The sequence below is a fragment of the Schistosoma mansoni genome (genome assembly GCF_000237925.1).
Source record: "Schistosoma mansoni, WGS project CABG00000000 data, supercontig 0138, strain Puerto Rico, whole genome shotgun sequence".
NCBI classification, from domain to species: domain Eukaryota; kingdom Metazoa; phylum Platyhelminthes; class Trematoda; order Strigeidida; family Schistosomatidae; genus Schistosoma; species Schistosoma mansoni.
The window spans coordinates 78,772-95,638 of record NW_017386041.1 but is presented as its reverse complement, the minus strand read 5'-3'; the positions used below and the strand labels follow the sequence as shown (position 1 = coordinate 95,638).

General features: G+C 38.2%; 2 protein-coding genes across 3 annotated transcripts in view; both read right to left on the bottom strand.

Moving 5' to 3' along the window:
* The window catches only part of Smp_164450.1 (hypothetical protein), a gene marked incomplete at its 3' end in the record, with an annotated part of 81,634 nt that extends 77,935 nt beyond the window's left edge, over positions 1–3,699 (bottom strand). For both annotated transcript variants that reach the window (XM_018788487.1, XM_018788498.1), the window contains 1 exon segment: positions 3,664–3,699.
* A 10,043-nt stretch (positions 3,700–13,742) lies between these two features.
* Positions 13,743–13,910, bottom strand: Smp_199970 (hypothetical protein; the record flags this gene model as incomplete). Its single annotated transcript, XM_018788476.1, has 1 exon — positions 13,743–13,910. A coding segment is annotated over one exon (168 nt), but the record flags the coding sequence as incomplete, so codon positions are not given.
* Between the last annotated feature and the right edge of the window lie 2,957 nt (positions 13,911–16,867).

The following is a 16,867-nucleotide window of genomic DNA, read 5'->3' as shown; positions in this document are numbered from 1 at the left end:
AGTGTCGGCAGAAATTTCGTTGAATTGTGCACAAGTGTACAACCAAAGTCCATCAGTAGTGGGTTTTACTACCATCTTGGATTGAAGACCAACCTGCTAAGATATGTTGAACGTTGGTTGTGTACTTGTGATTTTGACACTTTACAATTATATATTAATATAGATGGGCTTTCTATGTCAAGGAGCTCAAGTCAACATTTGTGGCCTGTATTAGGACGGATCGTTGCCCCTATACTTAGTGATGTCTTCATGATAGGGATCTACGGAGGGAATACTAAGCCGGCACAATTCAACGAAATTTCTGCCGACACTATTTCTGAAATAAAAGAAATGACTGACATGGGCCTACTTAGTGTTAGGTTCAACAAATACATAGCTATTAAGTTAACTGCGGTAATGTGTGATGTGCCTGCTCGTTCTGACATTAGGTACACTGTTAATCACAACGGAAAGGCAGGTTGCGACCGGTGTGTTGTAAATGGTAGACGACTTGATGGAAAGATGACTTTCCCAAACGGTGAATATACGTTAAGAACTGACGACAGTTTCCGGAATCAGACACAATCTGTTCACCATCAAGGACATTCTATATTCGAAAGTCTGCCGATAGACATGATCTTAACTTCTCCCTTAGATCCCATACACATGGTTTACTTAGGCGTCACAAAGAAACTTGTGACTCTCTGGATAGAATTAGGACATAAGAGGCTAAAGAACGTAAACTCCTGTGTAATTAGGACTATAAATAAGTTGATATCTAGGTGCGTGGAAAGTACTCCCTCCGACTTTCAGCGTAAATGCCGTACACTTGACTTCGTATCGGTATGGAAGGCGTCCGAGTGTAGGTTGTTTCTTCTATACTTAGGCCCGGTTATTCTTCAAAGTATTCTGCCTAAACCGTTGTATCTAAATTTTAAACGTCTTGCTTTGTCCATTTACTTGCTTGCGCATCCTAAGTTTTATAATAGGGTGATAGAATCTGTCAGGATGGATTTAAGGAATTTTCTAAGAGAATATGGATGGTGTTACGGATGTGAAAACTTAGTTTATAATGTGCATTCGCCACAGCATCTTCCTGACGATGTTCTGGCACATGGACCGTTAGATAGGTACTCAGCATTTCCATTCGAGTCTTATATGAGACAAATTAAGAAATCCGTACACAGTGGGTATTCCGTGGCTAAGCAAGCAGCTCAGCGTTATGCGGAACAAATGTCTTTCTGCGATAAGCTCCAGGTTGACATATCGACCCATAGTAACCCGGTGATAGGTAAGGCTAACTCACGTAAGCAAGTAATAATGTTTAGGAATAGTAAAATAAATTCATTTAAGCCTGATAATGTTGTAGTAGTCAACGGAAATCCGGGATTAATAACTGATATTCAAGAGAATGGACTCTTAAAATTCAGGCAATTCACCGACCCACAAAATTGCTTTAAAGATCCATTACCTTCCACTGACATAGGAATATTTAAGTGCTCCGTAGTTAGCAGTGAATACAGTTGGGTTTCGATTCATGGTGTTGATTGTAAATGTATGTCGATAAATTGTGTTAATCATTTGGTTATTGTCCTTTTGTTACACACTGTTATGTGATTGTATTTCCTTTAATTTCCTGTTGTGTAATATTTAGTCTCCCAACAATAGGTACGTAATCCTTAAGGCACCAAGCAAAAGTAAGTTGGTGATTGCAGCTGGACGTTGGGTTATTGGAGAAAAACTCTGTCTGTATTCAAGGGAGAACATTGATCTTCATCTGCAAAACAATGACCTACCTGAAGAAAATTGGTCTATGTTCAAGTGCAGTGTTGTCCACAAATGCGGTTACTTACAAACATGCAAACGATAGCTTCTTATAGATAGTCTCAAATCTGCCAATGATTTGTTGGCATCGTTCCAAAAATGCTATGTTACTAATCAGAACTCTTCGCCAGACGAAAATACGTTGCCGTTAAACACAGAAAAGCAAAAGAGGTCAGTTCAATAATCTTACTTAAATTTCGTAGAGGTGCATTGAAACGTAAAGAAGGTTTTCTTTACAATTCCGTGGACATGGATGTCGCAGAGATGCAGGCTGGGAATAGCCGCGTCCAATATCCAAAACTTCGGATGTTTGAGAAGGTTGTCTCTCCGATTGCGAAGTAAGTATCCTTAATTTGGACATGTCAATTAAGCAGTTCAACACAATTAGACACCTCGCCCTCCACGTCCGAGAATAAAAATCTAATGGCTGAGTAAGTCATCCGATTTGAAAGGATGCATACTGTGCAGCTAAAAATATTGGCAAGCTTGAGTGAACTTAATACAAATAGGAAGCTGATGCTCTCAAAGTTCGCTGGCCGCGAAGATCCGCGTCAATTCGACTGTGGACTATCCAGTCAACATTTCCCTTTGTCATCTGAAGAGGAACTGGGAACATTGGATGCTTGTCTTGAGCAAAAAGACGTGAGGGACAGATTCGTAAGCACACAACATGATTTTTATCCTTCATTCCTATTACAGATGGCCATGTTGACGCGTTTAATGGATGATGACCCTAAAACCTCCATGCGATATCTTCTGTCCTACATCATGACACCTGAAGTCGCCATTAATTTCACGCTACTTGGTACTTCATCAAAACGAGCGCTTCAGAAGTGCTGGTTTTATGGCTGCGTGCAAAGTAAGATAAATAAGGTTTTTAAACTTCAGGTGCACTCACTAATCGATTCCTGTCGTCATCTGTCAACGAGAAAGACCTTGCGAAACTGTATAACATGGCTACGCAGTTATTTTCACGACATGAGAGACAAAGTACAGAAGCGTCATCTACGGAAGAAAGAACACGTACGTACGACTTTAAAGTGATTATTATTCCGTGTTCAAGGATATAACCGTAAGTTCAGCTCCAAGTACCTAGTTGTGCAAAACAAGTTTCCCAGATCTAGTAACATTTTTCCTCATTACATTTTAGGATTCACAAGAATTATTTGAGTCTCCATAGTCCAACAGGCGTGATGGAAAGAAACAATACTTGAAATGCCTGGTCCGTGACAATTGCAATTACATTATGAACATTGATGATCTACCATCTTCAAACTACTCATAACGTTGTACATTAATAAGCTGTTTGTTTCCAATAAAAATTTTGAACTTATACCATATTTTACGTACATTACATTATCCGTGTGCTGTGTTGTGGGAATGAAGGCGAACACAGGAGGCGGTTGGGGTAAATACAGAAGCGTTTTAAAAGGGGGCGCTTGATTACATCGGTGTGTATGCAGTAGAAAAGTAGACAATGTAGCGGATAGTTAGGATAAAAGTCGGTAATTCGTCGGATATTTAGGGTAAAAATAGGCAATTTAGCGACATTTGAAAAACAGAGCGACATAAGTGGAAATTCCGCTTTATTTACCCCGGACAGGCGAAAAAGCAGACGTTTTGGCGCATTTCCGCTTTATTTCCGACTTAATTTCCAATGCATTTTCGCCTTTATTTCCCCTTTATTGGTTGTTTGTGTGTTTGGATATATATTTCGAAAATCGAACCACGCGGTCCTGCACGAAAAGGGAAAGCTTATATATAAAATAGTTTCATACATCACCTTGCAAGTATACTTTACGAAGGGCTTCTTTCAGAACATTTACCCTTTGTTGCTCTGCAATATAAAAACAGACTCACACGAATACACACACAAATACGCACACGAAATTGTTCACAAATAGCATCAAGGTCGTCTACAATAATGCTGTCAGTTATAAATAATGTTGTTGTAATAAAGAAATTAGATTTTAAGCGGAATCTGAACACATGAAGTATCGATAAATCTGGGTTTTTGCTATTCAAAGTTTTATTCTCAATAGTCAAAAGATACTTGCGTTGAGATGAATCATTTCTGTCAATCAAGTTAATTAGGTTCTAGAGCACATACAAGTCGTGGTGCTTGTGGCTTCGGATATTTGATTTTCTCAGCTTTCTTTTAAGAGTTTTAAAGATATTTTGGCTATTTTTAGGGTTATAAATGATATTGTAGACATTTGGAACGTTTCTGTGAAGGCGACATGTATTGCGATATAAATCAAAAAATGTAATATCTGTGTTATTTTGTGGTGAAACATGATCCCGATAATAATCATGGAACGAAAGTTTCGGCGCGTTTACTGGTTTCTTGATTAGACTGACCACCCTGGTGCTCTATTGTGGTTTTTGAGTTTGACAGTATAGTGGTTGAACGATGAAATGTATTCAATATTCCGCTGTGATCACTCACAAAAAATTCATGATGTAGGTCAGAAGTCATTTTGAATATCAAGCCATATATTATTTCTCCTAGTTGGCATTCAGATCAGTTGAATACACTCATAAATTTCTTCTGTTTCAGCCAACATCTTACATTATTTCGGCACCAAAGTTGAATTCTTTGAAAACTTTGGCAAATAAAAGTCTCCCTCAACGATTTTTAACCTTATTAGTTGATGGGGAACGACTAAAAATATGTCTGTTAGCAATTCGTCAGGATAAGTATTTGCATGAGATAAATCTTTCTTTGATCTTCAATTTTCTGTTGAGTGAATTATCTATCACTTACCTAATTCCTTACTCCTGTTACTACCACCCAGGGTAGCAGAGGTTGTCCATGAGGATCCTTTTTGGACTCAGCCCTTGAAAATCCTTTCCCGTTGTTTCCGGTCGTTATTCACTTTTTCTTATGTCCGCGTTCATTTCCCAACGTAATGTGTTATTTGGTCTTCCTCTCCATTAACCATGGGATCCTCCTTGTTTATCGATGATACTTCCCAGGTAAGTGAAACTCTCCACATCCTCTAGAGCCTCCCCACCAAGTGTGATCTGGTTGGTGCTTGCTTAATTGTAATTCATGTTCTTGCATTCCCCTATGTATGTTGAGGCATGCTGCTGCTAGACTGGCTGTCTTCACCAGTATTTGTTGAGGTGAATGGGACAGATAAGCTAGGTTATCTGAGAAGTCTGAATCGTGTAGCTGCATCCAAGCTATTTGTGCGCATTTATCTATGGTATCAATATATTCATTCTGAAATCTAGGATGTTTGAACAAACATCCATTCCAGAGTATCTATAGGGCCTCAAAAATGTAGTTATCAACGCTTAAGGAGTAAGTAGTCGTGTATGCTTTGCACCACGAATCCATAGTAAGGATAATGCTTGGAATTGCAAGACATGAAAGGGTTTCAAGATAACTTGTTTTGTTGAAGCGAAAGTGAGCAATGGATAAAAAAATGAGAAAATGAGAGGTTTCGTGAAAAAGCAGGTCATAAGTAGCAGCTCAGTGAATACTCGTGTGATTGGTTAAGTTATGAATTGTATTTTGAGGGGGAACGAATTCAGTAATTTTTTCATCATCTGTAACATATTTAACACATTTTTATTGTATCTAACATCTTACACAGACATAATAGATATCATGAGCGCCAGATTAAGAAGATTATCGGTTCGATGGTCTACTGATTAATCGTCTATAATCCGAGGTATTTTTGTAGTTTTGAACTGTTTATCATTATCAGACGGTCAAAGAATCCAAGGGTTTTTTCAAGGAGAGACACCAGGTGATAGGTCGCTGTCACAGTTTTTACATCACCTCCAAGTCTTAGTGGGTGACAACACAGTGGGTGAAGCAGTCCGAAAACGAGGATCGATACAAGCCCTTCCATGCCACGTTCAACACCATTTAGATGCACAAGATCCTGAAACCTCTTTATCTCACTTAGCGCGTATAGCAGATAGAATAATGGAAAAAAGGTCTCCCAACTGGATCACGCACTACTAACCACACACAAAAAGAAGAACACTCAAAAGACCCAGTCACAGAAGGACTCATTAAGAATATTAAAAGTCTCACTGAGACTGTCGCCAGAATGCAGATATGTTGTAGAAACAGTAGCAGGTCACTACAACGACCAAGTTCCAGGTCACAAATGTTCAGGCAATTTATGCGGTTCCGTTGGTACCACTGGAAGTTTAGTGTCAACTCAGACAAGTGCAATCATTCATGCACCTGGCATAAACAGAAAATATTGGAAACGAATAACCCTTCCCCAGGTCGCGACGACTGAGTAAGGGTGCCTACACAGTCACTTGTTTTATGTTAGAGACAGGAACCCAGGCTTGAACTTCTTCGTAGACACTGGCTCTGCTCTTAGTATCGTTCCTCAAAACAAAAATGAGCTAAGTCGAGAAACATCCCCAGTTACACCTCAAGTTGTCAATAAGACTGAAACCGCGACATTTGGTCGGAAAACTTTAACGTTAGATTTGGGGTTCATGAGTCGATTCCCTTGGGTTTGCACTGTAGTCGATTTAGATCTGGCAATACTGGGGATGAACTTTTTAGAGAGATGAATTTCTAGTTGACACTAAAAACCGAGGCTTAGCAGTGAAAAAAACTTCGAACTACACAAAGGGTACGGAAGGTCACATCACATCTCTAAATTTGATACAAACTCCTCTAGTAGCAAAAGCGACATGCCGGTATATACTTGCGGAATTTCCATACACAAACAAACCGGACACACAGCCTTCCAAAAGCAAACTAAACGTAAGTCGTACGGTCAAAATCGAAGGTGCACTTGTGTTTGCTAGACCCAGGAGACCAGCACTAGTTAAACTTAAAATCGCTAGAACTGAATTCGACTACATGCTACAACTGGATATTATCCGTCATTCTGATAGTCAATGGGCATCGCCTTTGCATATGGTCCCAAAGAAAAGTGAAGACAACTGGCAACCATGCGGGGACTACAAAGCCCTTAACCGCCGAACCGTACCAGATAGGTACCCAATATCTCATATCTAAGATTTTCACAAACGGTTTACAGGGTATCAACATATTTGCGAAAATTGACTTACGGCATGTCACAGTAGCCCGGTAGTTGAGGAAGATATCCCTAAGATAGCTATTACTACACGTTTTCGATTGTTCGAGTTTGTACACATGCCATTCGGCCTGAGGAGTGCGACACAAACATTTCAAAGGTTAATGAATACCCTACTTCGGGATATGTCATTTAAGCAGGTGTATATATACTGTTTTTTAATTGCCAGTCCCGACTTACAATCACACTAACAGCAGTGTTAAAACGGCTGGATGAAAATGGGATGAACACACATCAAAGTAAGTGTGTGTTATGGCGTTCGAACTCTAGAATTTCTCGTGCACACAATAAGTTGAGAAGGAGTTACACCGATCAAAGAAGCGGACGCAATCAAACAATACCCCATACCTAGCTCTGTAACGACTTAAAGTTTTTAAGTCTAATTAACTTTTATCAAAGATTCATACCTGGCTGTGCACAATCAATGCAACCCTTGACAGATTCTCTTAAATGAAAACCAAAAGAATTCAAGCTGACTTTTGAGGCTGCTAAGGCTATCAAACAGCTCAAGGATAAACTGGCTTAAGCATCTACGTTAATGTATCCAAATTCTTCTGCCCTATTTGCCTTGATGGTTGGTGCTTCGAACAAAGCAGTAGGCGGTACCCTAAACCAACTGGATAAAAACGCCATAAAACCACTTGCTTTCTTCTCAAAAAGACTCGTCCCGGCAAAGACAAGGTACCTTCTAGTGAGGACATCTTCCAATCTACCTAAAGATTAAGTATTTCTGACACATGTTAGAAGAGAGGGACTTCATAGATTTGCAGATCATAAATCACTGACCAATACACTAAAAGCGAGAGCCGATAAATACTCCCCTCGAGAAGTCCGACACCTTGACTACATATCACAGTTAACGAGTGACATTCGACAAGTCAAATATCAGGAAAATCGGGCATCAGATGCATTATCTCGACCAGAAATGAACTTGACACAACAGTCTACAGTAAATTTCAAGACATTGAGAGACAAACAAGAAAAGGGACAATAATTAAGAAACCTACTTACAACAAACAACTCTAATCGGTATTCCGATTTTTTGTGACACGGCTAAGATAATGCCGCAACCTTCGTCCCCAAATGTATGCGAAGAATAATGGTTAATAACTTTCATTCTTTGTCTCACCCTGATGCAAAAGCTTTGACTAAACAAATCAATGCTAGATATATATAGCCGAATTTACAAAAGGATGTGCACAAATGGTTTGGAGAGTGTCCAACGTGTCAACAGTCAAAAGGTAATCGTCTCACAAATTCACCTATCGACGATTTTTGACAACCAGATGCGCATTTTGCTCATGGCTTTAATTATCTGTTTACACGTATAGATCGATTCACGAGATTCCTTATAGCCATACCGGACATCACAGTCGAAACGGTGGCCAAAGTCTCCATTCAGGACTGGGTGATCATTTTTGGTACACCTATAACACTAAAGGAGCACAATTTGAATCTGAACTGTTTAACAACTTAGCTAAGCTTCTAGGCTCCAATAGAATATGTCGCACTGTATATCACTACCAGGCTGATGGGATGGTGGATATCATACTCAATCCCCAACCAGTGGACAGAATTCCTACAGTCAGCTATGCTAGGAATACGAAAAGCAGTCAAAACTGACTCACAGTGTTCAGCAGCGGAACCAGTTTCCGGGACGCCTCTGAGACTACCGGCTGAGTTTATTAACCCTCATACAGACAATACAAAGCTTGAATTAGAAAATCATGCAGACTAACTACGGGACCATATATCCAAACCCAAACCAATTAATACTCGTGAACAGTCGCGAGCTACATATGTACCTGAGGATCTAAACAACTGCACGCAATTCTGGATAAAGTGTGACAAGATAAAAGTACTACTTGGCCCTCTGCTCGAAGGTCCTTCCCAAGTTAGGTCGAAAAATCTAATCGTGGTAGGAAAACAAGGAAACATCGACTCCGTAAGTATTGATAGGCTACAACCGGCTTATCTAGATCATGAACAACTATATATGTTGTTAAACCGTTTGACTGACAAAACGATCAAGGAAGTAACTAGTAGGGACGAAAAATCTTCACAAGTGGCTAAGAAGGTTAGATGGGGACAACCGATTATTCAATCACAAATATCCACAGTTTTGGCTGCAGCCTAAAATATAAACACGTATCTGCTAAGATCATGTACTTATTTGACTAAAAAATATTTTTCGTTTCTTCTCGTACCGTTTCACCTATTTTATGTAATCAACAAAACCATTACCAAAAGAAAAATAAGTAGTAGTCCGAAATATTATGCTACTCACACCACCTCAGATCTCTTGCTTTTGGTGTATGAGCGTTATATTCATTTTAAAAAAATACTGGATACATAATCCATTTATCCACAAACAAACGCTGGGTAATATAAAGTGAAAACATAGAAAAAGGGGTAAGTCACAAAAGAACGAAGAATCTTTGACTGTGGTGAGTTATGTGAGCCAGCTTCGCTTGCCGAATTACTCATTGATAATAGACAATGAAAAAGTTGGATGGAAGCACCAAACAAATTCCCTGTCAACACGTAAAATAAATCCACACAATAAACCCTTGCAATAACGACAAATTTCAGAAGCAACTCAGGCGACTTTTAACTTTTTTCTTTCGTGGTTAATTTGCCATGTTTTTGGTACTTGTTAACTTATATATATTTCCTTAGACTGGTTGTATATATTTCATACGAACCACTGCCAAAACTGTTTTTGGTATATGTTTAGCAGCTTTATGTGACCTATACGAATATTAACAAGTGGTTTTTAGACGAAGCATTTTGGATCAAACAATCGACAAATGCATGTTAGTGGTTCTCATTGTCATTCTTTTACGTGCTTATAAGGGTTATTTATTAAGTTAACGAGTATTGCTGCACCATGACGTGTGATGTAATCACATAGCCCAGTTCGATTGGCATCATTCTTTTTTTCTTATTTTATTTTCCGGCATTTCCAAATCAACAAACGTGAACGTGTTCTGAATCACCAAAAACCTTGGACATGTAGAACAGCATTACCCATTTTATTTTTCATAGCCAACCCCCGATTTAAAGCTACTCATAAATGGTTTCTCGACATCTCTATTAAGCTTCGTTACAATTTGACAAGCACGTAATATGGTCGATTTAAGCGATGAAACTAAGAACTCAAGCAATCAATAACCTGAATAATAACTATTTACGCAAATAGTGTTGGTTTCCTACAGTTGTCTTTATACAAACATCAACTAAAGGTTCGTACCATTATCATAGAGATGGGTTGGGAGTTATATCCCACTTCACTAAAACCTGTACTGTCATGGTTTGTGCTCACTTTATCGATGCATGAACACTTAATTAATTGAAGATATCGTACAGTATATTACATGTAAGGTAACTATATTGGCTATGTTGATTTGGCATACCTAACTTTCCACTCATTTTATAAGTGATGCGTTGGGTAATCAGGACATTGAGTTTATGACATAAATCTCACGGCTACGCTCAGGTTTAAGCAATTATTGTCAGTGGTCCATACGGAATTCTGAAGCCTACCAATAGTGTTATAAAAAACATGCGTTATATAGATAAGTCATATATTTCGCTTTGTTTGACGTGAAGCAGAAACCTACCACTTGTGTGACTTTTCCATTTGGTTATTAATAATGTGGACAGAAAACATTTGTACTGTTCATACTTTAAGGAGCTAACATGGTGTTCCAGTGTGACTTGTTAAGGCACTTTGGTATACTAATCTGTCCTTCTATTGTTATTTTTCTCCATATCTGAGCAAATTACAATCAGCGGACATCGTATTCATGTTAGTTTTGTGAACAAAAACACAAACCCTTTACTCATCCGAACCACTGCCCTCCTGAATGCTAGACCGCTAACTTAACCAATAGACCACACCAGCCTATAGTGGACATGACTGAAGTATCTCCTTACACTAATTATTCATAATACTCATGACTAATAGAAGTTGTACACTTGTAAGGTGCTAACCAACTCGTTGCCTGAATGACTTGAGATGTAGCTTCAACATAACGTGCATAGCTACGTCAAGTCATTAAATGGTCGCTGATATCAAAAACATATTCGATCCTCATACTCTGATTTTCTTTCTCTCCTTAACCGTGTATTCCACTTTTTCGCGTTGGTGAGTAATCTTATGCACCCGCGGTTAAGAACGCGGTTATAAAAGGCGGTCATCATAGACCCAAGGCCATATATTTGATCGCGTTTGGTGAGGAGTGAAACTTCTGGCAAATTCACACACCTACATATATGCATTTTAAAAGAGTAATATTTTTTGTTTCCACAATTTTTCGTACACAAGATGCCTGTAACGTGTCTATTTCCTTCCAGATTACCAATTTATTCTGGAAGCCAAACGCATACGTGGAACCAAACAGTTATCAAAGATATTTATGTAGTTCCTTTTTATGCCTTATTATTTTATGCAGGCATCGGAGCAATTCTTTAGGTTTAACTAGTTTTCATCATTGCTTTGGGAGTAGATTCTCCTTATTATTTTACTTCAGGGCGACTCAAGAGGCAGGTGAGTAAACACCTGAGAGCCAGACAGAGCATGGAAAAATCGTACCTCACCACATGATGTTGGGTAGCCTGATCGCCACACTTCCTCAGATATTCTTGTTTGATTTCCCCACCCTCTTTTCTCTTACAAGCTCCGGTCACCATACAGAGGGCACATGACAAACCATCAGTGATAGTTGTGGAAGAAACTAAATGCTACAAGATAACAAGCTAGTAAACGAAGAGTCATCCTTGAAGTATCGTCGGATGATGATGGAGTCGGTCGTCATTGATTGAAAGTCAAACACTGAACGAGTTGGTAATTCTCCGTCGGGCTGTGGAAACAGAACCTAGGTGTTCTTGATTGATAGGTTGATCGAGCCGACGTTCCTGTGGAAGTCGATTATAGGAGGAAGCTAATGTAACAGCTTAGGCTGGTCAGTTAACACTTGACCTCAAACAACTAAGTTTATGTCAAAACAATAGAGCCCAAGTACTCATTCACTTCCTTATTTCGTATAGGCATTACAGTTCCCATTACCTTATATTGAATGTTGAAAAGCTTTATGTGTTTGGACAGGAAACTGTCTTCTCGGCTATGACTATCTCACGATCTAAATAAAAACTTATTTACTACTAGTCTGGTTTCCTCTATCAATGGAACGAGGGATACCTACAGCACAAAAAATTGAAGTCACGAAAATCCAGTGAATTTCTACGACATCTATTGCACTGATAGACTCTCGTAAACTTACCCCCTCAGACTCTTAACGCGATGATGAGAAAAAGCAAATCAGATCCAAGTCAACCAAAAGTTTAAGGGAAGACGGTGAGCAGTAGTGGGTAACGAAAGCGAGAGATGGATAAGGTAGTGGATGTAGGTAACACAAGACAACTCTCCAGACTAATAAAAGAAACTGGAATTAAGAAGCCAAGTGTAAGTGGGAAGATCTCGGAAAAAGACGATGCTCTTATCTGCTCTCAGCCTAAAAGTTCAGAATTGTGGGCGGAACACTTTCACGAGCAGTTCAGCTGGCTTTTGGCTACTTTACAACAACCCACCACTACCAAACAGACTGAATAGAATATTGAAATGGGCCCACCGACCCTAATGAAAGTTTGGAAGGCTATAGCTAATCTGAAATGAGGAAGAGCATCTGGCTCAGACGGATTGACTCCAAAGGTCTTTAGGGATGGGATGCGTTTCTCCCCTCTTAAATTCAATTCGTTACTCTTATCAGATACTAACCATCCGCTTCATTCATATCTTTCTCCTTGTATATCTTCTGGTAGAACGAGACGTAAATACATTAAAATCCATGCACGCAAGCAAATCCATAAAAGTTCTGTAATATCTTACCTTGCAAATTTACTTTGTGACGAACAGGCTGTTAGAGTTGACCTAGTAAATAACCTGTATTCTTGAGCATGTCTCAAATTCGATAATTTGTATAAACTCAGATTTTCCTAAACCTTTTTTATTTCTGTTCTGTTTTCTTAGTTTCTTTTTTGGTAAAAAAAACTTGTTGAAATAACTCGTGCTGAGAATTCTATATTGTACCAGATTATAATATTGAATAAAGCCATTAATAATGATAATAATAATAAGGACTGACGTGCCCCAACACCTGAACTAAGGATAAGAAGTGAAGTAACCGAACGCGTCGATAAATTCACTTGTATTGAAAGTCTGATCAGCTATAATGGATTGGTGTCTGACAAAATCTCTGCGCGGATTCAAAAAGCTTTTTTGACTTTTGCCAACTTATATCACCTACGTCGAGGGAGAGATATCCGTTCATCGATTAAAGGAAGAGTATACTGTACAGCAGTTCGTTCTGTTCTACTTTACGGTTGCGAAACATGGTCACTGACAGCAGACGTTACTGGCAAGTTACTAGTATTTGATCACAGATATATATATATATACATGGAAGTAGGAAGTACGGTCAAGTGATACACTCCTATCTTGCAAACCAGATAACAAGGGAACCAAATTCTAGTTGTGATACCAAAGTTTATTTGTAACTTACGGGTAATCAAATCAAACATGTCATTCTTCAGTATTTTTTTCTGGAGCGAAACTTCAAAACTACCAAATCAGAAGCACAGGCCAAAAATTTACGAGCAATTAGTTAACAACAAACTACTTCAAGTTTTAAGTAAAACCAATTTACCCACAACAGTGGAATTCATTATACTTGATATAAGTTCCTAACCAGTTAAATATTTTCGGTTCCTGTTGTAATACAAACCCTAAATCTTCTACCCGAAAATCGCAATTTGGGTTTTGTTGGGTGCCTGAAGATAAGTCATGGAAGTTTATCGTTCCATATCGGCTTTAGTCTGTGGAACAATACGAACCGCCGCACATGTATCCCCTAGAAAGTTCGGGCTAGGACCCTTGTCTTTAAAGTCTGACAGGCGAAATTTTAGGTACCTCTCCTCGGCAGTCGCAGCCTGTGGAAGGGCTGCTTGTTTCTCGGATTCCTAGGAATCAGTTTGAGCCAGGAGTGGGGTTGATTGCACTTAGATGATTGGGCACCAAACATGCAGTGAAACCAACAAAACTATTCAGATCGTCTGGACGTGTATGACCCGCCCCCATATCTTGATCTGTTCTGTTGTGGTGACCTGCTTCAACCTTTATGAACGCCAGTTCCTGCGAGGCCCTTGACACTTGAGACAGGTTCTACTGTGAAGAGATCTGCTGATGGTTCTCCACTTCGCATGTCGTGTATCATATGCGAATCAGCTGTATGAATGTCTCTACATAATCCCAATCTCAATGCGTGTTCACTGAGGTCATGTTTATCCAGTGTCAAGTGTAGCATGGGGGAGTGTATGTTCATTCTTAAAACTGCTTCACCTACACTATCATCTCTAACCAAGACTTACAGATTACTTCAAAACTTCGATGACCTACGACCTAATGTTTCAACTTACAAAGGTCCTTGGATTCTCTGTTCGATAGGGATGGACGATTTATCACCTCGAATCCTATGATTGTGCATGCTTGAAAATCGGAAGGGCTTCAAATGGAATCACAGATTTCCCTTGGGACTGAAATAATTAGCAAATTGCACAAATCTCGGTGTCGAGTTTCCGAAATAATGCAATTTACAGCAATTAAAATTACGTAAGTACGAAAGCATCATTAGTTCATACGAATAACACATGTGCCACAGCCTGAAGTGGAATCTAATTTTATGTAATCGATTGTGCTTCACCTTAGGTCCATCGTGTATCTGTCCGACTGTGTATTGGATGTAGACTGTGCGTGGTCCAGGATGTACTAATTGATATTAGAATTAAAAAAAGATATCGGAACAGACGAGCCTGGTTCCTGGAATTATATTCGACCACCATATCGATTGAGTGTACTTTAATCATTGATGTCTAGAATTAGAACCAAAGGTTTTTCAATACCCTCCTACACCATGAGATAATGTTGGATCTTCATATTCTCAAGTTACAAATTATGTGGATTTATTCTAAACATATTCCTCACATTGACTAGAGGACTCATTAGACGTTGCTTTATGGTGGGGATAAGCAACATTTGACATGAAATCATCCAAACTGTAATCACATTTGGATTCACTTAGAAATTGTGCTTCGCACTGATCATGTTCTCCACCAGAAACAAATATATTATGAGCACAATTTTCACTTGATATGACTTCGGGACTTGATACTTCTGGAATATTTTCTTAAAATTTATTAGGAAACTCTGGAGAATAATGGGTCATCAGAAAAATAAGCATCTACCAAAACTGCACCAGATTTCCGATCATTATTTGACTCATTCAACACACTTTCCTCACTTTTATAAGGATTTCCACCCGAAAATATGTGAATCATCCAGACAATCCATATCTGTTAAAATACCATGAGAAATATGATAAGAATTTGATTCATCAGAAACTTTTGTCCCACAATGATTTTGACTTTCATCTGATACACTTGTATTCATTGTACTATTTCAGTTATTTTCTGGATACGAGTTCCTCCAGCTTTCTCAGCAAATATCATATGAAGTATAAGTTTACTTCGGTTGGAGTTTAGTTTCAGAGTTCTGCAAGGCTAAGAAAGCTTCATTTAATTCTGGAATGAGATATGACTCTGTACCGTGTCAACAATAAAGTCATGGAATGAACCAAAGGAAGTATATAATTGCTTCTGAATATGAACATTAGCCTCTGAAATAGTGGATAAATGTAGATAATCACTAGAAACGCCCAAATAAAAAGACACGAACCACAGGGTATGTCATCACTAGTGGCAGAACAAACGGTAGCTCTATAGACCGATTTAATGTATCCCATTTTACCACATTTAAAGCATTAAAGCATTGGCATGACGAAAGACACATGAATTACGTAGGTGAAATTTACCACGAGTTGGGCATTTACCAAACCTGTACTTACCTCTATGACCTGTTTCGCAACTCCTCAATGAATTATTGTCTGCGTTACCTCGAGTACACATTATTATTATTATTCACAAACATCTTATGGGTACATAAGTGCTGTGAAGAAACCATTTCTGGTTTCTTCAAAAATGCAATAATACACAATTTTCAATAATGTTAGCATTACATTTGCCATGTTTGAGAAAGGAAGGAAAAATGAAATATTAATAATAGAATAGTAATAGTAAATCAGGTTCTGCGTATTTGACAAGAATTTTGAATTGATTTTGAAGGAGGAAAGGAGGAAACTAAGGAAATAGAAATGAAAGAGTCGCGGAATACGTAAAGATCTTAACGCAGAACAAGAATAAACAACTATGTATGTATAGAAAAACGAGTAATAAAAATAAAATAAAACAGAATAAATTAATAAGTAAACAACTTATTATAGCGGTAGAATATGACGTTAGAATAAGTGTTTGTGCGTGTACAGTCATAGTTTTGGGTGATGCTATGAAAGTCTCAATTAAGTGCAAAAGATAATCAATATGTATGAGGTGTATATACATAGTGAAGATATGAAACGAGTCTGATAAGTTGAATTCAACGTAACTAAAGTTATTGTCTTAATCCAAAGCTTCGTAATCTTAAGAATAACATTTATCTAGAAGGAAAAAAGGGAGAGAGAAAAGAAATGAACGCATAGTGAAAGGGTCCAACCATGATCATAATAGTGTAATGGATATAGACTTTTGAGATGAACGAATAATTTTAAAATAATAATGACAACAATAATAAACCCTTACGGATAAATACGTGTAGATTTATGTAACAGTATACAGAGTGAAACCGGGTATTAGTATAAACATTAGTGCAATAATAATAATTTAGAATGATGCTATCATAGTCACAATTAATTGCAAAGAATAATTAAATATAAATTTCTATATGTTATATATATGTTGTGAATATTTAAAAAAGAAATAATTATTTGTTTAAGTGGAACATAGGGGTTTTTGTTTTTAATTGTAGA